Source organism: Megalops cyprinoides, chromosome 1, assembly GCF_013368585.1.
Source record: "Megalops cyprinoides isolate fMegCyp1 chromosome 1, fMegCyp1.pri, whole genome shotgun sequence".
Classification (NCBI taxonomy): Eukaryota; Metazoa; Chordata; class Actinopteri; order Elopiformes; family Megalopidae; genus Megalops; species Megalops cyprinoides.
In genome coordinates this window covers 1,948,105-1,973,820 of record NC_050583.1, presented here as the reverse complement: position 1 = coordinate 1,973,820, position 25,716 = coordinate 1,948,105, and the positions used below count along the sequence as shown (strand labels likewise).

General features: G+C 54.8%; 1 protein-coding gene across 3 annotated transcripts; it reads left to right on the top strand.

Moving 5' to 3' along the window:
• Positions 1-802: 802 nt before the first annotated feature.
• Positions 803-25,127, top strand: slc38a10 (solute carrier family 38 member 10). 3 transcript variants are annotated; one of them, XM_036525402.1, is made up of 17 exons: positions 803-1,464; positions 1,935-2,052; positions 2,273-2,318; positions 2,868-2,961; positions 3,535-3,678; positions 6,315-6,439; positions 10,411-10,513; positions 11,723-11,905; positions 12,566-12,674; positions 12,830-12,936; positions 14,017-14,161; positions 19,498-19,674; positions 20,182-20,613; positions 21,037-21,162; positions 22,425-22,445; positions 23,060-23,227; positions 23,805-25,127. In XM_036525402.1, the coding sequence occupies exons 1-17, from the start codon at positions 1,375-1,377 to the stop codon at positions 25,079-25,081; spliced, it is 3,465 nt and encodes a 1,154-aa protein (XP_036381295.1). In that variant the 5' UTR covers positions 803-1,374; the 3' UTR covers positions 25,082-25,127. The 3 variants fall into 3 exon arrangements, with proteins under 3 accessions (XP_036381295.1, XP_036381287.1, XP_036381303.1); XM_036525394.1 differs by lacking the exon at positions 6,315-6,439 and adding an exon at positions 5,268-5,392 and having other exon boundaries at positions 19,495-19,674; XM_036525410.1 differs by lacking the exon at positions 22,425-22,445 and having other exon boundaries at positions 19,495-19,674.
• Positions 25,128-25,716: the final 589 nt, after the last annotated feature.

Genomic DNA, 25,716 nt, shown 5'->3' with positions numbered 1-25,716 from the left:
ACACACACACACACACACACACACACACAAAACGGCCCTTTTCTTGCGTTGACTCTGTGTTGTTTCCTGATCACGGTCTGTCACTTAAGCTGCTTTACCACATAACTGGCGAGCTGCTTGCTGATATGAGGTTGGTAGTCAACATGAACCAGTTCCATAACACATCCAGGAAGAGCCTAAAACAGCATGTTACATTAGCAGGATGACATAGAGTTTACTGATACCGACAGACAGATGTTCAGACCAGCTAATCGAGCTCCAAACTGCGGATTTACTGAGAGGCTTCCGGATACTCAGATTCTGCCGTGTTGTATCATCACAGCCTCAACACCTGTTTTTCCCAGCTCTCACAGAGAGGAAGCACTTAACATTGACCTCATTGATTGCACATGAACAGGACTGCAGACCAATATGATAATGATGAAAATGGTGATGATGATGATGACGACGGCGATGATGATGATCGTAATATTTTTATTATTACGATTATGACTTGTCTTACAGCGCGGGATGAGCCCTGCTAGATTAGAAAAGTCATGCAACTCCAGGAACATCATTTTTGTGCACCGTTTATTCATGCCGGTAAATGGCAATCGCATCGGGTCATTTTCGCGTGTTTGCGTGAGTTTGCACGGACAGGGTTCTGCCCGGGCTGATGCTGACCTCCTGTCCGCTAGGAGCAGCGGAGCGGCCGCCGGAGCCGCGGCCGTCCTGGGCCGGGGGGGGGGGGGGGGGGGGTGCGCTCGCGCGCGCTGGCGACGTGTTTCTCCGCGACCCCGCAGCACTTCCTGGTTGCGCATGCAGGAAGTCGGGAAATCGAGTGGCCTTCAAAATATTGATATAGCGAACTGAAAACAGATATTTTCTCAAAACGCGACTGATAAGATCGGACCAGTGCCTTTGTAGGCTCGTTGCATCGGAGAATAAATTGGGAAATGGCTACTGATTGCAACATAGGCTTTACTTTTGCAATTTATTGAAGTGTGGCTGGGAAAAAAAGTTTTCGGTGCAAACGATGAGCTGAGTTATTCAGTGATGAGAAGTTAGCTGGCTATTCTGACGGACGGGAATTTCCAGTTAAACGCAAAGTGTAAAAATCAATGGTGATTATATTCTGGTAAACGTTTGTCGGAGGCGAAACTGGGTTGCAAGCTAACCAGCCAGCTCGCCAGCGTCGGTAGTCATGAATTTTGTTTGTGTTTTCCTGGCTGCAGCGCCACGTCATTAATCTCTGAAGGACACAGTGGGAATTCTGGTGGATTTAAACTCGTAGCTGACCAGCGATCGATGTGTGAGCGCCGATAACCGAGGCAGCCCACCGATCGCCCCTCGGAAGTATTTGGAAATACAAGACCGCGAATTTAAACCGCAAAAATGACGGCGTCGAACTGGGGGTTGATCATGAACGTGGTGAACAGCATCGTGGGGGTCAGCGTGCTGACCATGCCGTTTTGTTTTAAACAGGTACGTATTCATCAATGCGAGAAGAACGCCCGCTGTCTGTGCAGATGAAATTTTAATAAGCGAAAGCGAACCCCCGGCCACGCCGGGTTGCTTTCCATAGCCCGTCACTGTATGACTCGGTCATGGGGAAATGCAGTCAAATAGCAATTTGTCGCCGAGCAAAAGATTAAAATTGTGGTGACCTAAGGCGATTTCTGTTAATCAAACCTGGCAGCAAGCCAGCCGTGATCCCTTAAACGCCATCAGAAACAGTCCCGCTGTTTTGGTTCGCATTTTGAAACCTTAGAAGTAAATACAGGGTTCCTTTGAGCCTTTTCCAATGATCGCCCCACCTGTTTCCACGGCAACCATGAAAAAGATGTTTTCTGTTACGAAGGCGGCTGTGTGTGAGCTTGTGTTGATGACGTCACGATGTCTGCTGACCGTTGTCGTCATCCCCTCCCTGTCCCCGTGCGCGCTCGCGGCTGCAGTGTGGCATCGTGCTCGGGACGCTGCTGCTGTTCTTCTGCTCGTGGATGACGCACCAGTCGTGCATGTTCCTGGTGCACTCCGCCAGCAGCAGCAAGCGCAGGACCTACGCCGGACTGGGTGAGGGGCGTGGGCTCTCCGCCTTGCTGTTACCCTTCCCTACACTGTCTAGGAGTTACGGTGGTCAAACGCCGCAGGGCGCTGCATGCTTCACATAGAGATCTTTGTGCGAGACTTCTCAAACTAGTTCAGAGCGTTGACATAACTCGTATGGGATTTCAGCAGTGACTGTGGCCACCACTGTCAGGGGTCTTGATTGTGTGTGTGCTTGTATTTCCAGCCTTCCATGCCTATGGGAAAGCAGGCAAGACGCTTGTAGAGACGAGGTGAGTATTTTGTGCACTGTTAAGAGTGCCCCAATTTGAAAATAGATTATTATTCTCATCGGGCACCCTCATACAATGTTGATATACAGGACCTATTTTGACATTTTACACAGAGTATGATACAGGTGGATCTTTGCTGACTCTCCTTGAATCAGTTCATGACAGTACCTTACTCAGGGGCACAGCGGCAGCGCCAAATCTGGGATTTAACCCTGATACCCTCTGGCTGGCCGTTCAGCTCCCTAACAGTGATCTTGCCCCCAGGTTTCCATCACATTTGCTCAGTAGACACTCTCACCCTGAGCAGCTTACCCAGCTAGCAGTTTTACACGCTGTCAGTTTATACAGCTGGATACTCACAGAGGCAGCTCAGGCTGTGTAGACTGGCCCAAGGGGACCACAGCGGTGCCCCACCTGGGAATCGCACCCTCCGCCTGAGTGTTCCGGGCCTCGCTCCCCCGCCCCTGTGGGGGGGGGGGTGGTTTGGGGAGCTGGTGCAGGAATGTGACAGTGAGACTCTGTGTGACCCCCCCCCCCCCCTTTTTGCAGCATGATTGGGCTGATGTTGGGCACCTGCATCGCTTTCTATGTGGTCATCGCTGATCTGGGCTCCAACTTCTTCGCCCAGCTGCTGGGTCTCCAGGTGGGTGTGTCCTTCTGTTCAGAGCCTGGTTTCCAGCTCCTAAGTGTGCCCCTGAGAATTGGGTTTATGTATCTCTGTATGTCTCTGTGTGACACGCGGTGACTCCGCCCCCCTCCCTGTGTGACACGCGGTGACTCCGCCCCCCTCCCTGTGTGACACGCGCTGAATCCGCACCCCTCGCTGTGTGACACGCGGTGTCTCCGCCCCCTCGCTGTGTGACACGTGGTGACTCCGCCCCCTCCCTGCGTGACTCGCTGTGTCTCCGCCCCCTCCGCATGTCACACCCCCTCGCTGTGTGACACACGGTGTCTCCGCCCCCTCGCTGTGTGACACGCGGTGTCTCCGCCCCCTCCCTGCGTGACTCGCTGTGTCTCCGCCCCCTCGCTGTGTGACACGCTGTGTCTCCGCCCCCTCGCTGTGTGACACGCGGTGACTCCGCCCCCTCCTTGCGTGACTCGCTGTGTCTCCGCCCCCTCGCTGTGTGACACGCGGTGTCTCCGCCCCCTCGCTGCGTGACTCGCTGTGTCTCCGCCCCCTCTCTGTGTGACACGCTGTGTCTCCGCCCCCCTGCAGGTGACGGGCAGTTTCCGGGTGGTGCTGCTCATTGCCGTGTCCCTGTTCATTGTCCTGCCGCTCAGCCTGCAGAGGAACATGATGTCCTCCATCCAGTCCTTCTCTGCCATGGCGCTCATGTTCTACACGCTCTTCATGTTTGTGGTGAGTAGCTGCTCTCCTACACCACCAGGGGGCAGTGTGTACACGGGGTGTGTTAGGCAGCTAGAGGTGCAGTATAGGCCCAGTGCAGCTGAGTCACATGTCGTCTGCTCACTGTGGAGGGGTGGGCATGATTGCACTGGAAGAGAGACACTTTTCATTATAAGAAAGCAAGGAAAATTAAGCTCCCAATATAGTTAAAATGTCACCGTTCATTCAACCATTCTTTAACTGTTAAAATAAATCACAATATTGTTGCACATATAAGTTGCTCATTATATCATAGTTCAGGATGAAGCACATTTGACACATTGTTCTATTTTAAATCCAGCACAAGGCCATGTTTGATATCAGAGGTGGAGCTCCCTGATGCTTTTTATTTACTGAGCCAAATTAAAGATTAACGCAGAATCCAGCAAACATGTTTACCTGTATCGGTGGTAATCTCTCATTGATGACACCGTTTCTGTAGTTTCAACAAAGTGTTTCAATGCAGGCTGTATTTTCATTGATAAAATTCTCTCTGTTTGGTGACTAGATATGTTTGTGGCTTCTGATTTCAGACCAGCTTGGCTACAGACCCACCCACTTCTGATTCCTGTGGAGATCTAAAAAATTAAGAGGGTGCAGTTATTCTTAATAAACAATTTCTTTGTCTGTTGTAATAAATAGAAAATACTTCATTTGTGGTCCTGTTTGATCAGTATATTTGGGGCTTGTGTCTCTCTTTTCTGGTTCTCATGCTCACCCTTACCACAGTGCTCAGTCAGTAGGACATGCTGAAGGTGTTTGCTAGCATGCTTTCTTGTTGGACACACCTTTAGGTATTGAAACAAATTGACTCATGTTTTCTGGAAACACAGTAGGAAAGTTGAAACAATGCTTTTTGTTGTAGATTGCATGTTGCTTGCGTGTAGAGTCAGTGGCAGGTGTGGAGTGCGTCAGTGATCTGTGCTGCTCTGTGCTGAGTGGCTGCTCTGTGGTAGTGGGCGGTCCTGCCACGGAGCAGTGTGATTGGCTAATTCCTGAGTGACAGCAGTGTGGGAGGTGGCATCATGGAGCAGACCCCTCCCCTGCCCTGCCCCTTCCACGCCCCTGGATCTCGGTTACTCGATCCTGCAGATCCACATCCACAGGTGGAGCTGAGAGAGGCCTAAGCTGGGCTGTACCTGCGCCAACCTGAAGGCCTTCACCCACACAGCATCCAGATTTACTGAGTCCCAGAACATGGTTCCAGCTGGCCCACAGGGCCCCACCCCCCCCCCCCCCCCCCCCCTTACACGTCCAGGGCCTGGCCCCTCCTTCCCCTCATTGGTCCAGGACTGGACCCCGCCCCCTCCCTCCCCTCACAGGTACAGGGCCCCACCCCCTTCCTCCCTCACAGGTTCAGGACTGGACCTCGTCCCCTCCCTCCCCTCATTGGTCCAGGCCCGGACCCCGCCCCCTCCCTCCCCTCACAGGTCCAGGGCCCCGCCTCTTCTCTCCCCTCACAGGTTCGGGACATTGGCCCCTCCCTCCAGTCACAGGTCCAGGGCCCCGCCTCTAACCCTATGCGTGCTGTCTCTCCCTCTGCCCCGTCATGCTGCTTCTAGATAGTGTTGTCCTCTCTGCGTTACGGCATTGTGAGTGGCTCCTGGGTGGAGCGTGTGCACCTGTGGCGAGTCTCTGGGGTCATTCAGTGCCTTCCGATAATCGCCACCACCTTCTGCTGCCACCCGTAAGTAAAGACCAACGCAGGTACCAACGCGAACGACCCCCCTCTCCCCCCCTAACCCCCACCAATCCAATCCCATCCTGTTGATCTCCATCTGCGTGTGTCTGTGTGTGTGTGGGTGTGGTGCAGGGTGGGGGGGGGCATGGAAGCTCCCCCCCCTCCCCTTATTCTCCATTTCAGCATGCTGTCAGAGGCCGAGGCAGAGGGCGGGGTGTGTGGAGTTTGGGGTGGGGGCGGGGGTAAACAGGTGGTGGATCTGGAGTGAGTTGGGATGAGGCTGCCTGCAGCTGGTGCCATGGTAACCCAAAACTGGTGTCTCCATCCCATATTTTTTTTTTCCCACTTCTCCTGCCTTACCCACCCACCCACCCAGCCCCACCTCCAAAAAAAAAATCATACCTACATCTGTATATGATTGTGCTTTTTTTCATCTTTAAACCTCTGTGAATGTGGTGTACCTCAAATTTCTGTTCGCTCCATTCCACCCATTTTGGTGTCAGCATTTATGCGCGTGCGTGTGTGGCAGCCCCCCAGAAAACACCCAAAAAGAGGTTCAGCCAAATTCAGACGTGCCAGCGAGTATTTCTGAGCCGCCCTGATGGAGCTTGCATGGGCTCAGACTCTCTCCCCCGTTTAAATCGCGTTTAGAAACGTGGTTGCCATATCGCAGGCTGTGCTCCGCCTGGCTGGGCGCAGGTGTTCGGAGCGCCCCCTGCAGGGGGATGAGGCCTCTGTACACCCGTTCACGCAGGTTTAACCTGGGGCGAAAGGTGACCGGCGGGGGCGTGGCCGGAGTGAAGGGGGCGAGGTTTCCGTTATCGCGGCGTCTTCCTCCGGGACTCTCCCCTCTGCAGGGCCCGGGCCGTGGGCCGCGCCTCTTTCCTCCGGGACCACCTTTAACCTTCCTGCTCTCCCTCAAACGCAGATGGTGCTGTCCTCCTTCAAACACGGCCTCCTCAGCGGGCGCTGGCTGGCACGGGTCAGCCTCGTGTGCTGGGACGGCGTCTTTCGCTGCCTCCCTATCTGTGGCATGGCATTCGCCTGTCAGTCGTAAGTACCGCCTCGTTTCCCCTTCCTGTTCCCGAGCCGTGAGCTGCTGCTGTTTGGCGGGGGCGGGGCGGAGGAGGGGGCGTGAGGTTAGGCCGAGCTGCTAAACCAATCAGCTGCTTGCTACCGTGGCCACTCTGCTTCCTGCCCCTAAAGAGACGCGGCCTCTCCAGGGGGAGGAAAGGAGTTTGGGCTCTCGGTCCTGCTTTCCTTCGATCTCTCACTCCTCCAGCTCTCGCGGTGTGATTCTGCTGCTGAAGGCCCTGTTCCACTCCCTCTCCGCTTTTCAAACCCTCGTTTTATTATCGTGACTGCTGAAGCTGATGGGAAAATGAGAAAGCTGCACGCCTCGGTAATGCTGTGGGTTTGTTTCGTGTTGTTCTGAAGGGCACCAGGCCTTGGAGTGAGCCGTGCTTCTCTCCTCGCTGAATTCCCTCAGGTCCAGCCCTGCTTCCTGACCCCACCTCCCTGCCCTCTCGGGTTTTTGGCACTTTCGAGGGGCCGTAACCGCGCCCTGCGACCGCAGTGGAGTCTGAGGCGGGAGGCGGTGTTCTCATACGCCGCACTCTGGCTCTGGGGGGGGGGGCAGGGAGAAAGGAGCCGACTTGCAAAATACTGCCCCCTGCAGAGGGGGAGGAGAGCAGCGCTCAAGGGCGTGGATGTGTAACCAGAACCTTTTAGGCTTGAGTCCCCGCTGGGTGGCTTACATGTAAGATACTCAGCCTGACTGGCTTCCGGATGTTACGCAGTCAGTGAGTCATTGGACTTTATTGTTCGTCGTTCCCCTGAGATCATCAGAGACACAGGAGGGGTTTTTTCCTGACTGCTACATGCCCCCGCCAGTGTCTGTCTGTGGCATCGTTTGATGCACTCAAACGCATGCACTGTGTGTGTGTCCGGGGCCTGGACACGCAGGTGTACATCACCTCGGGGGGGGGGTCACCTTCGCACTTGTCTTTAAGATGTTAAAGACTTTCATACAGAGGGGAAAGTGTGTGTTTCAGGTGGAATAGAGAGGTTTTTGCTGAGTGGAACAGCATTGTTTGAGCTCTGAGGCCCAGCGACATGTGGGTCGGCTTCGCCAGGGGAAGATGGGATATTCCTCCCTTTCCGCTCCCGCTCTCCCCATCTCACCTCCTCCTTCTGTTCATCCATCCGTCCATCCATCCATCCGTCCGTCCATCCATCCAGCCATCCAGGCTGTTCCATCTGTGTGCTCTGGCGCCTCCTCTGGTCTGTGGTTGCTATGGTGCCCAAGCTTGCGAAAGCCAGAAGAGGGAGTGGCGGGGGGGTCACAGGTTGTGGGGGAATCAGCATGTAGAGATTAAAAGGGTGAAGTAATACGCTGCTCGTTGTTGAGTGCTTTTCTCCACTCAGCCAAGCGATTAGTGATGTCTGGCGGGATTTGCGAATGGTGACTGGATTTGACATGGCCGGGGGGGTGAGGTGGTGGGGGGGGGGGGTAAAAAGCATGAAATGACTCTGGCCACGTCAGCTATGCTGTAGAGCCGCAGTGTAAGGTTTCTATTTTTACTGCAGTCGAGACGAACGTTGCCTCTGTAACTGCAGAACGTGAAACGCAGCCGTTACCTGCACTTTGGGCTGTTTCTGAAGCTGCAGCGTGATCAGTGAGGTGGGCAGGCGGCCTGTGTCAGAGCTGAGCTCTCCTGTGTTCCACCAAAGTGCCGAATGGAATTAATCTTCACCAACCATGAAAAATCACACGGCACAACCACGCGTGAAAACCAAGCCGATCAATTAATGCTGTCGTTGAGCGGCGGTCAGTGCCAGGGGGCAGCCCCCCACGGCTCAGAGTGCTGTGTGGCATTGATTACCGCCTCTGTGGGGTGGGGGGGTCGTCTGTTCTGCTCAGTCACATTCAGGGCGGAGTCCAGCAGTGAAACAAAGAGCAGAGCAGCATCACAAATACCAATAAAAACGAGAGAGTTACTGTTTCTCTGCCCTCTCTGTCTGATGCAGGAAAGGAGAGAGGGAGAGAGAGGAGAGAGAGGATAGACAGAGAGGGAGGGGGAGAGAGGGGGGAAAGGAGAGAGGGAGAGGGAGAGGGAGAGGGAGAGAGAGAGGGAGAGAGGGAGAGAGGGAGGGAGAGAGAGGGAGAGGGAGAGGGAGAGAGAGAGGGAGAGAGAGAGGGGGAGAGAGAGAGAGAGAGAGGGAGAGAGAGGGAGAAAGAGAGGGGGAAAGAGAGGGGGAAAGAGAGAGGAGAGAGAGAGAGAGAGGGAGAGAGAGGGAGGGAGAGAGAGAGAGAGAGAACAGACTGCCAACAAAGTTTATAAGGTTCTAAAATGTGACGAGCTCTCCACTCTAATATATGGCAGTTGTAAAGTCCTCAGTTAACATGCCCTGGCGTCCATGTTTATGGGTTGCCTTGATGTCAGACAGTGATTTTGTCGCTTTTTTCCAGAAGACGGAGAGCATGTTAGTCGGCCAGTCTGCTGGTCCTCGCTGTCAGATGCGTTTCCTTTATCCAGTGTCATGAATGTTAAAAAAAAGTTTCTCTCTCTGTCCAGATATTTTCATTGTTTATAAAATATTAATGGTTGTGCTGTTATGCTTGAAAGCAGACTGCAGTGGGAGTTTTTGCGTGTAGCGTCGATAGGTTTTCCAGATCCGGTCTCCCTGCCAGCGTTCCTTCGTGGTTTCATTCTTCCCGAACTTTCCGGCGGTGTTTGGACTCCAGGCTGCAGCTGAGTCTGTGGGCAGCAGCGTAATCCCGTGTGATTGTGCCTTTGTAGAGTCCTTTTGTTTAAATCGGTTGTGAGAGTGGTATTGAGAGACTCCTTAAGCCCCTCTGCGCAGGGCGTCTTTTTGGGTTTTGGAGATGTGAAATGCCTTGCCTCTGCTGTATGCCACCACAGCTGACGGTGCAGGCCACGCCCGGTGTTCTGTCAGCTGTTTGTCATTCAGAGACGCACGCAGTGTCCCTGTGTCCGTGTGTCTTCGTGAAGCAGGTGGAGTCCAGTGAATAACAGGAGCCGAACCTTAACGCAGCCGGTGGCTGGTGAACCACATGTCATCGCTGGACATTTATTTTGACGTGGAGGGGCTGTGCTGAGTTTCGCCGTTTTCGCTGTTTTCGCTGGAAGCGCCAGTTGTGCGTTAATTTCAGCTCCCCGTGGCTCCCTCTGCAGGCACTCAGGATCTCTGAGGCGATGCCACCGCAGTTTTTCACACTACAAATCCCACGGTGCCCCACGGGCAAGCAGCGGCCAATAGGATGCTTTAGCGCCTCTCTCCTTGACGACGGCTCAGCAGCTTGAGGCTAACGCCGAAAGCGCCGTATTTGTTCCTCACGTGTGTACACGCAGCAGGGGTATCACCCGATTGGTCGCTTTCCGAAAGCGCCGTATTTGTTCCTCACGTGTGTACACGCAGCAGGGGTATCACCCGATTGGTCGCTTTCCGAAAGCGCCGTATTTGTTCTTCACGTGTGTGCACGCAGCAGGGGTATCACCCGATTGGTCGCTTTCCGAAAGCGCCGTATTTGTTCCTCACGTGTGTGCACGCAGCAGGGGTATCACCCGATTGGTCGCTTTCCCCCTTTGGGGAAACATTTTTGCCTTCTCTGTGACTCTGATAGACTGAGCTGAATGAAGTTGGAGAGGAAAGAAATGATTCTTTCAGAAACCTGTGTAGTCCTTCATTTTTTCAGTTTGTCACATTTTGTCCAATATCATACCCTTACTGTGTGTATGCATGTACATCTTTGTAGCTGTGCCTGTGTGTGTGTGTGTATGTGTATGTGTGTGTATATGTATTTGTATGTGTGTGTGTGTATGTATTTGTATGTGTGTGTGTGTGTGTATGTATTTGTAAGTGTGTGTGTATGTATTTGTAAGTGTGTGTGTATGTATTTGTATGTGTGTGTGTGTGTGTGTATGTATTTGTATGTGTGAGAGTCCTCCTGGCAGGCTGGGTGTGGGGCACTGAAGACTCCGTTCTGGTTGACTCTGCAGGCAGGTCTTGCCCACGTACGACAGCCTGGACGAGCCGTCGGTCAAGCGGATGAGCACCATCTTCACCTCGTCTCTGAATGTGGTCACCACCTTCTACATCACGGTGAGGAACAGCCAATGAACGCTCTCGGTCCGGCCGGGGGGGTTGGGGGCCACTGGATCTATCACACCCGATTGATTCTGTGAGGGAAGTGAACGGTTTGAGCGGGATAAGCAGGGAGGGTTGGGGTGTCAAATTCAGCAACCTTCAAATTCGGTGAGCGTCGGCCAGGACCAAGAATGGAGTGCGTTTAACTGACACAGAGGGAGTGGGGTGTTCAGTCTGACTGGACCAGCAGTGTAGTATAGCGGTAAGGAGCAGGACTTGTAACCGAAACGTGGCTGGTTCGATTTCCCATTGGGGCACTGCTGCTGTACCCTTAGACAAGATACCTATCCAGAATTCCCTCAGTAAATATCCAGCCATATAAATGGATAACATGTAAGAATTGTGACCTGTGTAAGTCACTCTGGATAAAAGCGTCTGCTATTGAGGGAAAGCAGAAATCAATCAGCCAATCAGAGCTGCAGATGGAAGATGACCTCCACCAATTGAGCAGAATGTAAAATGTACGCACACGCTGACACGTGCGCGGGGGGCGGGGGGGTTGTTGCTGTGTGTGGATGCGTGAGGCGTTCACAGTGCGTCTCTCAGACGGAGGCCTTTCCGCCGTACACCTGACCGGCAGGGTGTGACCTGAAACCTGCGCTGTGACAGGGACACTGAGCAGTCGAGAGCTCTGCAGCAGGTAAGGTCTCTCGCCTGCCGCTGTTAGCGGGGCCACTCCTCCAACCCGTTCTGCGCGAAGGCTCGGGGCTGAAGGACCCGTTTCCGTTCAGCGGGAAGCGGCAGGGTCCGCGCGGCCGAAAGTGTCCCTCTCTTTCACGAATGTAGGACGATTCCATTTATAACTTCACGCCGACGTTTCCTTCTTGGTTTGCCCGCTCAGCACAAATTCATTACCCCTTCCTCAAGGAAAGAAAAAGAAAGAAGAACAAACATAGAGACTATCTATAAAAATAAGCGCGGGGAGCATATAATTTCTCATTCTGTTCTCTGTCACGGCCTCGGCTGTCAGGTGGAGGCCAGGGTGGTTTTGGGGTGGGGTTCTGGGAGTGGAGGAGGAGGTGCTGAAGTCCCTCTCTGGGTGCTGATGCATGGGCTCTAGGACGTGATTAATGGTGTTAATATCAGACACGGAGCACGAACTGTATCGTCTCTCTTCTCTCCCCTTCTCTCCCCACCCCCCCCCCCCCCCCCCCCCCGGTGCAGGTCGGCTTTTTCGGCTACGTCAGCTTCACGGAGAACATCGCGGGGAACGTACTGATGAACTTCCCCTCGAACCTGGTGACGGAGATGATCCGTGTCGGCTTCATGATGTCGGTGGCCGTCGGCTTCCCCATGATGATCCTGCCCTGTCGGCAGGCCATCAACACCATGCTGTTTGAGCAGCAGGTGAGGCCACGCCCCAGGGCCACACACCCCAGGGTGACGCCCCCGGGCCACGCCCAGGTTCAGGCTGACGGTGTGAAACCTCACGTGCTGTGGTGTTGTGTCAAAGGGAAGGACACTGCTGAGGGCATGCGTGGGAAGGGACCAGTGACCGGGGGGACAGTAGAGAGGGGGGAGTGGAGTGGGGGGACTGTGTGAGTGGAGGTTAACAGGAATGTCTCTCCCTGTCCCTTTCTTCCTCTCTCTCTCTCCCTCTCTCTCTCTCTCTCCCTGTCCACCCCTTCTCTCTTTCTCCCTATCCACCCCTTCTCTCTCACTCCCTTTCTCTCTCCCTCTCGCTCCATCTCACCCCCTCTCTCTATCTCTCTCTCTCTCCTCCTCTCTCTCCCTCTCTCTCTCTCGCTCTCTCTCTCTCTCCCTCTCTCTCCCTCTCTCTCCCTCCCCCTCTCTCCCCCTCTCTCCCCCTCTCTCTCCCTCTCTCCCTCCCCTTCTCTCCCCCTCTCTACCCCTCTCTCCCCCTCTCTCCCCCTCTCTCCCCCTCTCTCCCCCTCTCTCTCTCTCTCTCCCTCTCTCTCTCCCCCTCCCTGTCCCCCCTCTCTCTCCCCCTCCCTGTCCCCCCTCTCTCTCCCTCTCTCTCTCTCTCCCTCTCTCTCCCTCTCTCAGCAGAAGGATGGCACGTTTGCTGCCGGGTACATGCCCCCGCTGCGGTTTAAGATGATCACTCTGTGCATCGTGTTTGGCACCATGCTGGGAGGGATCCTCATTCCCAACGGTCAGTGAGTGCAGGTTCAGCACAGTCCGCACGTGCTGGTTTCCCATCATGCCGTTCTCCGTAGCCATGTGCGCGCTCCCTTGCATATAGTTTAACTCCGTGTTGCGTTCTCAGAGGTGTTTGACCCGCTGTTCCCTGTTCCTCTCTGGTTTCAGTGGAGACCATCCTGGGACTCACTGGCGCCACCATGGGGAGCCTGATCTGCTTTATCTGCCCCGCCCTGATCTACAGGAAGATCCAGAAGAACGGCTTCTCTGCACAGGTGAACGCAGGAGAATCAGTGTTAGTGTTAGTGTTGCTGTCTGTCCGTCCCGTTCCCCCCTCTCTGACTCTGCGGCTCTCCCCTGCTTCCTGGGAGAGCGAGGGTCAAGTCGCCGTAGTGATACCATGGCTGGGATTGAGGGGAGAGGTGAGGAGAGAGATCAGTAAAGAGAGAGAGAGAAAGGGATGATGGGAAAGAGCAGTAGAGAGAGAGAGAGAGAGAGTGTCTCTCTCAATAGAGAACCTCAAAAAGGGACCTCAAAAGGCAACAAATCGGGACACATTTTGAAGGCAGGGTGACGTCATAGATCGTTTGCGTCCCCGGAGAGAAAATTAGTTAACTAAATAACTAACTAAAACGAACTAAATAACTAGCCACTAGATCAGTTACTTTTTCAATTTAATCAGATTATCATGTTAAGCATTTCAGTAGCTGTAAAAGACTTCACCTTTGTTGGATGGACAACCAAACTACCGCTATGTTAGCTGGGTAGCTATCTTGTTCTATTGTAAAGTAATGTGATTACTAGCAAGCCAGCTAGCTAGTTCACGGAAAGCTCACAGAGGCTTAAAAACATTACTACTTTATTCCAGTGTATTACATAATTACAATGTATTTTTTTAGATATAACCAGAACAAATTATTGAGTTCACTGTATACAGACATTTATAATGAGCTCCTCTGCTACCACCGCGTCTACCATGGTGGTGTTTTCGGCCGCCATTAATTTAAAAGAAGTCATGAAGCTTGAGGTGATCGCAAAGACTTATGGGATACCCTGCCTGGTGAAGGATACATCGGATGCTGCCCTCAAATTTAACTGAAATAAGGCACCTTAGAAGGGCACATTTTATGATGACTTCAGTTTGGGACATGCCTACAAAGGGCAAGTGTGCAAAATTGTGAAAATAGTGAAAATGCACCCTTCAAATGCTGCCTTCGTATTGGGACACAGCCTCTCCCTCTCTCTCTCTCTCCCTCCCTCTCTCTCTCTCTCTCTCTCTCTCTCTCTCTCTCTCTCTCTCTCTCTCTCTCTCTCTGTGTTGCTCCTGTGCTCTGACTCCGCCTCCTCTTCCCCAGCTGGTTCTGTGGGTGGGTCTGGGCATCCTCCTCATCAGCACCTTCACCACTGTCTCCATTTCGACCGGCAAGTCCCCCAAGATCCAGCCCCCGCCCATTCTGCCCGACAAGAGAGTGGACAACCCGGGACCCCCCAAGATCCCGGGTAACGCAGGGCACCTGAGTGGGGCGGGCACTGTGGGGGGGGTGTAAGTGGACGTGAATGCTGGGAGCTGTGTGACTGTATGTGTGTATATGTATATTTGTGTGTGTGTGTGTGTGTGTGTGTGTGTGTGTGTTTCAGATGAGTGAAAACTACAGAGGGAAATCCTAACCATGTTGGACAGACTCCCCCATGCGCTCTCTCTCTCTCCCTCTCTCTCCCTCTCTCTCCCTCTCTCTCCCTCTCTCTCCCTCTCTCTCTCTCTCTCTCTCTCTCTCTCTCTCGTCTCCTCCCCTTGCCCCTCCCCCTTCCCCTCCGAGCCGCAGCTGATTGGCAGAGGCCTGACAGCGGCTGAGACTCATCGGAACTGCAGTGTCGCTCTGAGCCTGGCAGAAATAAATAAATAAGAACGGCGGCGAGAATTAAGACTGCAATCTGTTACCTGTCAGCAGCACCTAATTAAGTGTTGTTTTAAATTAAAGAGTAATTACAGCTGTAGAAGCCGGAGCCACTTACGCTTTATAAACATGCCGAGCTGGGAGTGACTGAAGCAGGCAGAGCTCTCACAGTCAGACACAGCTCTTACAGACAGGCAGAGAGAGCTCTCACAGGCAGACGGAGCTCTCACAGGCAGAGAGAGCTCTCACAGGCAGACGGAGCTCTCACAGGCAGACGGAGCTCTTACAGACAGGCAGACGGAGCTCTCACAGGCAGAGAGAGCTCTCACAGGCAGACGGAGCTCCCACAGGCAGACGGAGCTCCCACAGGCAGACGGAGCTCCCACAGGCAGAGAGACGGAGCTCCCGCAGGCAGACGGAGCTCTCGCAGGCAGACGGAGCTCTCGCAGGCAGACGGAGCTCTCGCAGGCAGAGAGAGCTCTCGCAGGCAGACGGAGCTCCCACAGGCAGACGGAGCTCCCACAGGCAGACAGAGCTCCCACAGGCAGAGAGACGGAGCTCCCACAGGCAGACGGAGCTCCCACAGGCAGACGGAGCTCCCACAGGCAGAGAGACGGAGCTCTCGCAGGCAGACGGAGCTCTTACAGACAGGCAGACGGAGCTCTCGCAGGCAGAGAGAGCTCTCACAGGCAGACAGACAGAGCTCTCACAGGCAGAGAGAGCTCTCACAGGCAGACGGAGCTCCCACAGGCAGACGGAGCTCCCACAGGCAGACGGAGCTCCCACAGGCAGAGAGACGGAGCTCTCGCAGGCAGACGGAGCTCTCGCAGGCAGACGGAGCTCTCGCAGGCAGACGGAGCTCTCGCAGGCAGACGGAGCTCTCGCAGGCAGAGAGAGCTCTCGCAGGCAGAGAGAGCTCTCGCAGGCAGACGGAGCTCTCGCAGGCAGACGGAGCTCCCACAGGCAGACAGAGCTCCCACAGGCAGAGAGACGGAGCTCTCGCAGGCAGACGGAGCTCTCGCAGGCAGAGAGAGCTCTCACAGGCAGATGGAGCTCTCACAGGCAGCTGGCAGCTCTTACAGGCAGACGGAGCTCTCACAGGCAGATGGAGCTCTCACAGGCAGATGGAGCTCTCACAGGCAGATGGAGCTCTCACAGGCAGATGGAGCTCCCACAGGCAGAGAGAGCTCTCACAGGCAGATGGAGCTCTCACAGGCAGATGGAGCTCTCACAGGCAGATGGAGCTCTCACAGGCAGATGGAGCTCTCACAGGCAGAGACAGAGCTCTCGCAGGCAGAGAGAGCTCTCACAGGCAGATGGAGCTCTCACAGGCAGAGACAGAGCTCTCGCAGGCAGAGAGAGCTCTCACAGGCAGATGGAGCTCTCACAGGCAGCTGGCAGCTCTTACAGGCAGACGGAGCTCTCACAGGCAGAGAGAGCTCTCACAGGCAGAGAGAGCTCCCACAGGCAGAGAGAGCTCTCACAGGCAGATGGAGCTCTCACAGGCAGAGAGAGCTCTCACAGGCAGACGGAGCTCTCGCAGGCAGACGGAGCTCCCGCAGGCAGAGAGAGCTCTCACAGGCAGATGGAGCTCTCACAGGCAGCTGGCAGCTCTTACAGGCAGAGAGAGCTCTCACAGGCAGATGGAGCTCTCACAGGCAGAGAGAGCTCTCACAGGCAGATGGAGCTCCCGCAGGCAGATGGAGCTCTCGCAGGCAGACGGAGCTCTCGCAGGCAGACGGAGCTCTCGCAGGCAGACGGAGCTCTCGCAGGCAGACGGAGCTCTCGCAGGCAGACGGAGCTCTCGCAGGCAGACGGAGCTCTCGCAGGCAGACGGAGCTCTCACAGGCAGATGGAGCTCTCACAGGCAGATGGAGCTCCCACAGGCAGAGAGAGCTCTCACAGGCAGAGAGAGCTCTCACAGGCAGACGGAGCTCTCACAGGCAGACGGAGCTCTCACAGGCAGAGAGAGCTCTCACAGGCAGCTGGCAGCTCTTACAGGCAGATGGCAGCTCTCACAGGCAGACGGAGCTCTCACAGGCAGACGGAGCTCTCACAGGCAGAGAGAGCTCTCACAGGCAGATGGAGCTCTCACAGGCAGATGGAGCTCTCACAGGCAGCTGGCAGCTCTTACAGGCAGATGGCAGCTCTTACAGGCAGAGAGAGCTCTCACAGGCAGATGGAGCTCTCACAGGCAGCTGGCAGCTCTTACAGGCAGAGAGAGCTCTCACAGGCAGCTGGCAGCTCTTACAGGCAGAGAGAGCTCTCACAGGCAGATGGAGCTCTAACAGGCAGATGGAGCTCTCACAGGCAGACGGAGCTCCCACAGGCAGAGAGAGCTCTCACAGGCAGATGGAGCTCTCACAGGCAGATGGAGCTCTCACAGGCAGATGGAGCTCCCACAGGCAGAGAGACAGAGCTCTCACAGGCAGATGGAGCTCTCACAGGCAGACGGAGCTCTCACAGGCAGATGGAGCTCCCACAGGCAGAGAGACAGAGCTCTCACAGGCAGATGGAGCTCTCACAGGCAGCTGGCAGCTCTTACAGACAGCTGGCAGCTCTTACAGGGGTCACTCATTGTGCTCGACTCACATGCACTCACGCACATTCTCATTCACACACAAATGTGTGTGTCTGTCTGCCTGTGTGCATCTATATGTGTGTATCTGTGTGTTTGTTTTTCTGTTTTTTTTTCCTGGAACTGTGTGTATGTGGGTCTGATTGTTTCTGTCTGTGTCTGTGTGTGTGTGTGTGTGTGTGTGTGGTTTTGTCTTACTGGTCTCTTCAGGTCATTCTGTTTCTGAACAGAAAAATGCTACAGAATCCCATTGAATGATTACAGCTGCAATCTAGCAGCAGGTCCAGCTGCAGACAGCATTGTCTTATAGAAAAAGCAGGGTGTGCGTGTGTAACTGCAGCAGCTGTAGCTGTAGGTCATTATTTTCCGTACGCTGTGAATTGTGTGAAGGTATCTGCCTGAAGGCAAAAGGCAAGGTTATATGCAGAAGAAGAGTCTTTGATTTCTTATCTTCAGCGTAATCCTGGCCTGCCTCGACTCTGCAGTTGTTAAATCTGTGCTGCCATCTAGTGGCACTGTCTGTTCCCAGCTCAGCCTCTTCACCCTAACCTGTGTGTTCCGCATGTTCACTGCATCTGTGGTACTAACACTGATACTCACCATGGTCGCTATTACACTGGGAGCTTGCAGGTGACTGACACCGTACACTCACCTTCACTGCACAGAACAGCATAGGAATATATTCCATAATCACTGTCAACTCTTTGTTAATTATATAAATGAATGACTTTTTGGATCATCTTATGGAACATTGGATCAAAGCCTTCTGGGACAGACTGTAGTAAGAGCCGCTAATGTTGCAGTGCACTCTGGGACAGACTGTAGTCAAAGCCGCTGGTGTTGCGGTGCACTCTGGGACAGACTGTAGTCAGAGCCGCTGGTGTTGCGGTGCACAATGGGACAGACTGTAGTCAGAGCCGCTGGTGTTGCGGTGCACTCTGGGACAGACTGTAGTCAGAGCCGCTAATGTTGCAGTGCACTCTGGGACAGACTGTAGTCAGAGCTATAGGTTTTGCACTCTGATGCCCCTTTTCCACCAGCGCGAACTAGGTGCTAGTTCTGGGCTGGTGCTAGTGCCGTTTCGGAGTTGGTTCAACTTGCGAACCTTCTAAGAACCAGTTTGCTTTTCCACGGGCCAGAGAGCCACGTCATTGTATACGTCTGTAAACAATCTGTATACAGACTCTGTATGCATCTCCGCTTTCAAACAACAACAAAAACAAGAGAACAGTGCTTTAAAAAAACAAACTTGTCCACTACACTTTATACAATGTTAGCATTTTGCAAAGCCATATGTTAAGCGACGCTAGGAAGTAGCATGCTAACATTAGCTACTGTTACCAAGGTTACGGTAGCTGGCTAGCTAGCTGTTGGTCAGCTAACATTACCCAAGCAAGCATCAGTGTTATGAAATTAGTAGCTATGCTTGCTTGGGTAATGTTAGCTGACCAACAGCTAGCTAGCCACCTCGCTAGCCATCAATGTTACGTTGATGTGAGAAATTAGTAGCTCGCTAAACCACTAAGAAATACGGGGAAATACATAGCTGGCTGGCAACAAGGCGAAACATTTGAAAAATTTTAGTTGGTCTTGTTGGTCACGATAATCCCGCCCCCAGCCCCTGACATAAGCGGTTCTTGGTTCTACACCAGCAAAGAGTCGGTGCCGCTCCCGAACCAGTTTTCCTGACTGAGAACCAGTTCTATGGCTGTCGAAATGCGAAGAGCTGGTTCGCGATTAGGCATCGGCTCTGAACCGGCCCTCAAACTGCCTTGGTGGAAAAGGGGCATGTGACGCTGACTGCAGACCTCAGAACGGCTCGCACTGCAGTGCAATCACAGATAGACTGTATGGAGCTGACTGTGGTGCAGTTCATTCTGGGTCAGACTGTAGTTTAGCCTAATGTCATTCACTGTAGTCGGAGCTGACGGTGTTGCTGTGGGAACTGGCACTTGCTTGTTGGAGCCGACGGCGTTGCCATGGGCACTGGCACTGACTTAAGTCGGAGCTGACAGCATTGCTGCAGTAACCGGCACTGACTGTAGTTGGAGCTGATGGCACTGACTGTAGTCGGAGCTGATGGTGTTGCTGCGGTAACCGGCACTGACTGTAGTTGGAGCTGACAGCATTGCTGCAGTAACCGGCACTGACTGTAGTTGGAGTTGACGGCACTGACTGTAGTCGGAGCTGACGGTGTTGCTGCAGTAACTGGCACTGACTATAGTTGGAGCTGACGGCACTGACTGTAGTCGGAGTGTTGCTTGGGAATCGGCACTGACTGTAGTCGGAGTTGACGGTGTTGCCGTGGGAACCGGCATTGACTGTAGCCGGAGCTGACGGCACTGACTGCGCTCTCTCAGCAGTGGAGAAGCCGGTGGTGGCAGACGTGGTGGACAGGCCCGAGCTGCCTGGAGAGGCGGGCCGAGCCAAAGAGCGGGAGCCGGCGGAGCGGGAGCCGGCGGAACCGCCCCAGATCAAAGTGCCGGTGGAGATTCCTGAGAGGAAGGAGGAGGAGGTGCAGCTGGACCGGCCCGATGCAGGTAACCCTGCACTGCAGGCCCACGGCCTCCAGAACCACCAGAACCCAACACAGCCACTCTGCTGAAGCCTCCCGGATGGCTGCTCCTCCTGCAGGGAAACCCACAGGTGTCTGACTGGTGTCAGGTCACTACAGAGGGAGGGGAGAGGAGTCATGGGAAAGATTTAAATAGACCCACTCATTCTCTCTCAGCATGTATTTTTGGAGAGTGTACTTGTGAGATTTCATTTCTCATCTCTGGAATGCACAGATGACCCAATTATTCCTCGGCTTAGTGCGTTCACTCCTGAGAATGAGCCCTGCTAATCAGACTGCCACGGCAGGGTTCTGCTCCCGGGCCCATGACCTTTGACCTGCATCCTGAGCCTAACTCAAACTCACACTCACCCCCCTGGATTCAGCGCATGTCCTAACTGACCTTATGTCTGTCCTCATTATGATGTCACTCAGCTGGTCTGTGATTGGCTCAGCCCTCACGCGAGCGTGTGCCTGTGTCCTCGCCCTCCAGGTGTGGCCGTCCCGGATGGCGAGGCACATCGCCATGAGCCCCCCGTCCCGCACGACGAGGTGGTGGTGGATGTGCGCAAGGACCGGGACGAGCTGAAGGAGGATGAGAAGGCCCCGCCCCCGGAGGAGGAGTCTGAGCAGGGGGCGGGGCTGGAGCAGGAGGCAGAGAAAAAGAGCGGGCAGGCGGCGGAGGCTCTGCCCCGCCCGGCGGAGGTGAAACAGGAGGCTGCAGAGGTGGCCAAGCCCGCCGAGCGAGCCAACGAGGTGGTGGAGAAACCCGCTAAGGAGGAAAAGAAGGTGCCGGACCAGCCGGCTTACAAGGACCTGGAGAAACCGCCCCCTGAGAAAGAGGGGCATGCTGGAAAGGCTGGTGAACACGCCGGGGTGAAGCCTGCGGAAGGGGACCCGCCCGCTGAAATGGCACCTGGGAAACGTGAGTGTTTCCTTCCTCTGCATCTCAACAACATGCACACCTTCATACAGCTTCTACTCTGAATCAGGGACAGCAGTGTGATACAGGGACAACCCAGAGCCTGCCAGATTTACTCCCTAGTGGGGCACAGCTGTGCTCGTGGTCCAAGATGCTTAACCCATAATTAAGCCTCTTGTTAACATGTAAAAAATGCTAGTTGTGTCAGTAACGCTTATGTGTCTGCTAAGCTAATGTAGCATGATGCAGTGCTGTGTCGGTGCTGTGTGTGAGTGTTGTGTGTGTGAAGGGGCTGTGTGAGGGCTGTGTGAGTGGGCTGTGTGAGTGGGCTGTGTGAGTGGGCTGTGTGAGTGGGCTGTGTGTGAGTGCTGTGTGAGTGGGCTGTGTGTCGGTGCTGTGATGGTCTCTGTGCTCGGTGCATTTCAGGCGAGCAGCAGGCCCCGGGGCCCGAGGCCGACCCGCACCAGTCCCTGGAGGGAGCGCCAGTCCCGGAGCACAAAGAGCAGAAGAGCCAGGAGGCCAAGGAGCCCGCGGCCGAGGACAAGATGGATGGTGAGCGAGCGCGGGAGGGTCATGTGACCTGGCCCGGCCTATGCGGTGCCACATACCTCGGGGTAGCCTTAGAGAGGAGGAGAATCAGAGTTCCTGCCATTCGTTCTGTGTTCGTGGGTCAGTCGCACAGGGTGTTGGGTTGGATGGGACAGACAGACAGACAGAGGAATGTACAATGAAATCGAATGAGCTGTGATTTCTTTGGGAAGGGCTGTCTTTGGCCTCAGCAGCACTCTGACAGACAGAACACAGTGGTGCGGTTCAGACACACCGCTGAAGCTTTTCTTTATTCAGAACACGGAGGACCTGCTCAGGCAGCACTGAAGCTGTCCTGTTTGAGTTATACTCGCGTTTCTCTCGTTCACTGGAATGTTTCAGCAGCAGTAGAGTGTGAAACGGGAGTTTAAGAAGGTGTATGTGATTGTTGTGGCCTCACATGAGTGTAGCTGAAACGGACCACAGCATGGAGCAGAACAAGTGGAAGACTAAAACTGGGAACAGGTACACCCTTACAGCCTGCCTGTCTGTCTTTCCCACTCTCACCTTGGTGACAGGATGGTTTTTTTGCTGGTAGTTGACATGGTACTGATTCACTGTTTCATGAATGCACTGTGCTGATTAATTGTATAATTGTATTTCTTAATTGTCTCAGTCTCCCAAATGGCTGATGACAACATCAGTAATAATGATATTGATTCTGATGGTGATAAATTTTGATTCTACTGAAGTTTGATACAATTTAAACTAAAGCTAAAATCAAATGAGGACACTCTGAAAATTGCATACTGCAAAGGTGTAGCATTTTGTCAGGCTTGTAGATGTAGTGAGGTCAGGCATGTGTGCTGTTATACTCAGCTTCGAATAATGAAAAGTCTTGCTTTGCTAAGCGGTTGACTTGACCGCGATCTGTGGGGCACTCTGATTGGATGTGCTGGGGCTGGCACCTTGAGCACCTCTGCGGTCAGACCAGATCCCTGCTCCCATCTGACTGTCCTGCTTCTCTGCTCTCTGCAGAACCAGTTCTTAAAAGCACTGTGCACCTTCTGCTCTCTCCTCTCCCTACCTCCCTCCCTCTCTCTCCCTGTCTTCCTCTCTCCTCCCTCTCTCCCTCTCTCCTCCCTCTCTCCTCCCTCTCTCTCTCTCTCCCTCTCTCTCTCTCGCTCCCTCTCTTTCACTCTCTCTCTTTCCCCCTCCCTCTCTCTCCTTCTCTCCCTCTCTCCTCTCTCTCTGTGTCCCTGCTGTGTTCCGGATCTCTGCTGCAGTGATTAAAAAGCTGGTCGCAGGTACGAATCTCTCCTTCCTCCTCTTTTCCGCTCATTTCTCCTCCTAACTTAGCGTAGCGGCTGAAAGCCCTGTAAAACACACAGTAGAATCTCATGCCTGCCTAGCCGTAGCTCCCCGCAGTGTACGCGTGTGTGCGTGTGCGTGCGTGTGTGTGTGTGCGTGCGTGTGTGTGTGTGCGCGTGTGCGTGCGCCTGTGTGCATGTGTGTGTGTGCGCGTGTGTGCGCGTGCGTGTGCGTGCGTGTGTGTGTGCGTGCGTGTGTGTGCGTGCGTGTGTGTGCGTGTGCGTGCGTGTGCGTGCGCGCGTGTGTGTGCGCGCGTGTGCGTGTGTGCGTGCGCCTGTGTGCATGTGTCTGTGTGCGCGTGTGTGCGCGTGTGTGCGCGTGCGTGTGCGTGCGTGCGTGTGTGTGCGTGCGTGTGTGTGCGCGCGTGTGCGTGTGTGCGTGCGCGTGCGCCTGTGTGCATGTGTCTGTGTGCGCGTGTGTGTGCGTGCGTGCGTGTGTGTGTGCGCGTGTGTGTGCGCGTGTGTGTGCGCGCGTGTGTGCGCGTGTGTGTGTGTGTGTGCGTGTCCCCTCGTGTTCCACCCCCCCTCACTGCTCCTCCGGCCCCCTGCAGAGGGGCAGTTGGACCACGCTGTGCTGTTGGCGGTCATTAAGGAGCAGCAGGAGCAGCAGAAGAGGCTGCTGGATCAGCAGGAGAAGCTGCTCGCTGTCATCCAGGAGCAGCACAAGGAGATCCACCAGAAGCAGGAGGGAGAGGAGGAGCAGCGGCCTGCAGGAGCAGGTACCCAGCGTGCACTCTACTCACACACTACACGTATACTACACACTGTATACACACACTACACACATTATACACACACTACACACTCTACACACGTTATACACACACTACACACTGTATACACACGCTACACACATTATATACACAGTACACATTGTATACACACACTACACACATTATACACACACTACACACACTGTATACACACACTACACACATACGTGTACACACTACACACATACATGTACACTACACACACTGTATACACACACTACACACTACACACATTATACACACACTACACACTGTATACACACACTATACACATTATACACGTACACTACACACATTATACACACAACACATACTGCATACACACACTGACTACAAATGCTATACTAAACATTACATGCACACTGTTTGAGAACACTACATAACTCACACTACATATCACATACACTGATTCCTGTTGTCTCATACGTGCTGAACACACACTATACACATAGACTAAACACATGCACATACACACAGGGTACCCATTCTTTGTGTGATGGTGTGACTCTTCTTCCTTTATCAGATGTGGTGGCGGATGCAGCGGTGGAGAGGGTGGTGCAGCAGCCGGAGGGGGGCGTGGCAGGGGTCGGGGCAGGTGCGGGGGCGGGTCCGGGGCAAGGATTGGACCACCCTGCCGCTGAACCCGCCAACAAGCCAGTGAAGGAGAACCCGGGCCAGCACGGGGGGAGGGGTCAGGAGGAGCGGCTTCCACAGGAGGACCGGCCTCACGCAGTTCCCCCGAAGATCCAGCAGGGGGCCAAACCCGAGCCGGGCAAGGACCGCCCGGAGGCGCGGCACCTGGCCAAGCCGGACCCCAACGCTGGGGCGGCTGCAGTGAGGGAGATGGGCGCAAGGGGCGTGCCGCTGGGGCAGAGAGAGCCCGCGGCGGGCGAGGGGGGCAAGGAGGGGCCGGCTCAACCCAAACCGAGGCAGGAGCAGCCCGATGGGGCGGGACAGGGCGGGGCCGAGAGACAAAACGACAAGCTGGAGGCTGGGAACAAGCTGAAGGCAGATCAGAGCATCGAGCAGGAGAAGGAGAGGGTGGAGAGAGAGAGGGTGGAGAGAGAGAGGGTGGAGAGAGAGAGGGTGGAGAAGGAGAGGGTGGGGAGAGAGAGGGTGGAGAAGGAGAAGATGGAGAGAGAGAGGGTGGAGAAGGAGAAGATGGAGAGAGAGAGGGTGGAGAAGGAGAAGATGGAGAGAGAGAGGGTGGAAAAGGAGAAGATGGAGATGGAGAAGGAAAGGATAGAGAGAGAAAGGCTGGCCAGAGAGGAAAGGATAGAAAGAGAAAGGATGGAGAGAGAGGAGAGGATGGAGAGAGAAAGGATAGAGAGAGAGAGTGAGCAGGAGAAGGTGGTGAAGAGGGCGGAGAAAGAGCAGGTGGAGCAGGAGCAGCGTCCTGTGGAGGCCCAGAGGGCAGCGGGCGGGGCTGAGGGCGGGGTCGAGGGTGTGGGCGTGGTCGAGGGCGGGGCGGGAGCGGGGCAGGAGCAGGAGCAGCCGCCCTTGAAGAAGGGAGGGAGGGACCTGAAGGAGAATGCGCAGGAGCAGGAAGAGGCGGGGCCGGCTGCGGGCGCGCCGAAACACCAGGAGCCGCAGGACAACGGCCGAGCGCCGGGGGGCATGGACCTGAAGAGGCGGCGCCGGGACGTGGGGCAGGCTGGGGGCGGGGTCCCGGGCCTGGAGCCCCTGCTGGAGCTGGGCGGGGCAGGGCTCCATGCCGCTCTGGAAGGCCAGCTGCTGGCTGGGGTGCGGGTCCAAACCCGGCAGATCAAAGAGGCTCTGCAGGCTGAGAGAGAGAGATGACACTCCCCTCACACTCCTCCTCCACCTTCCTCCTCTCCCTCCCTCTCTCTCCCTCCCTCCTGGTACCCCGTGAGCCCATGCTCCTCTGTCTCTGAGTGCGGGAGTGCTGGCCACCACTGACCTGCGGTGCCACCTTCATGGATCACTCTGAGCACTTTCTACCCCTGTCAGCAGATCCAAGATCAGCCTGGCAACCCCCAATCTTAACCTGAACCATGCGGCGTAAAGGATTTATGCTGATTCCAGGTCAGTGTGCGCAGGGCAGAAGGCACCTATTCTGCCTGGATCTCTGTGGGCTTGGCGTGCCTCCCACTCCTCTGATGTCTTGCACAACGTGTTCCGGACTCGCCGGATGCTGGAAGCCCCCCCTGGCCTCACCTCCGCGGGGGCCTCCCCTCTCAGGTGTGTCTGTACCTGACACACAGGTTCTCCGCAGTTCTCAGACTCACCGCTGACCGTGAGGCGACCGTCACTCTGACGATGACCAGTCCTGACCCTTGGATCGTCGCCATCACCGCAGACACATCCCGATACGGAACTCCATGTTATCGACGGTCATGCCTGTGATTCCAAAGATATTCTTTTTTCTTTTGCTCCGTGTGTGTTATTTATATTGTATTCACTGCAGTGTCCTG

Coding starts and splice junctions, on each gene's coding strand:
- slc38a10 (XM_036525394.1), top strand. CDS start 1,375: ATGACGGCGTCGAACTGGGGGTTGATCATGAACGTGGTGAACAGCATC. Junction 2,053..2,272: donor CAGGACCTACGCCGGACTGG/GTGAGGGGCGTG, acceptor TTGTATTTCCAG/CCTTCCATGCCTATGGGAAA. Junction 21,163..22,424: donor GGCCGAGGACAAGATGGATG/GTGAGCGAGCGC, acceptor TCTCTGCTGCAG/TGATTAAAAAGCTGGTCGCA.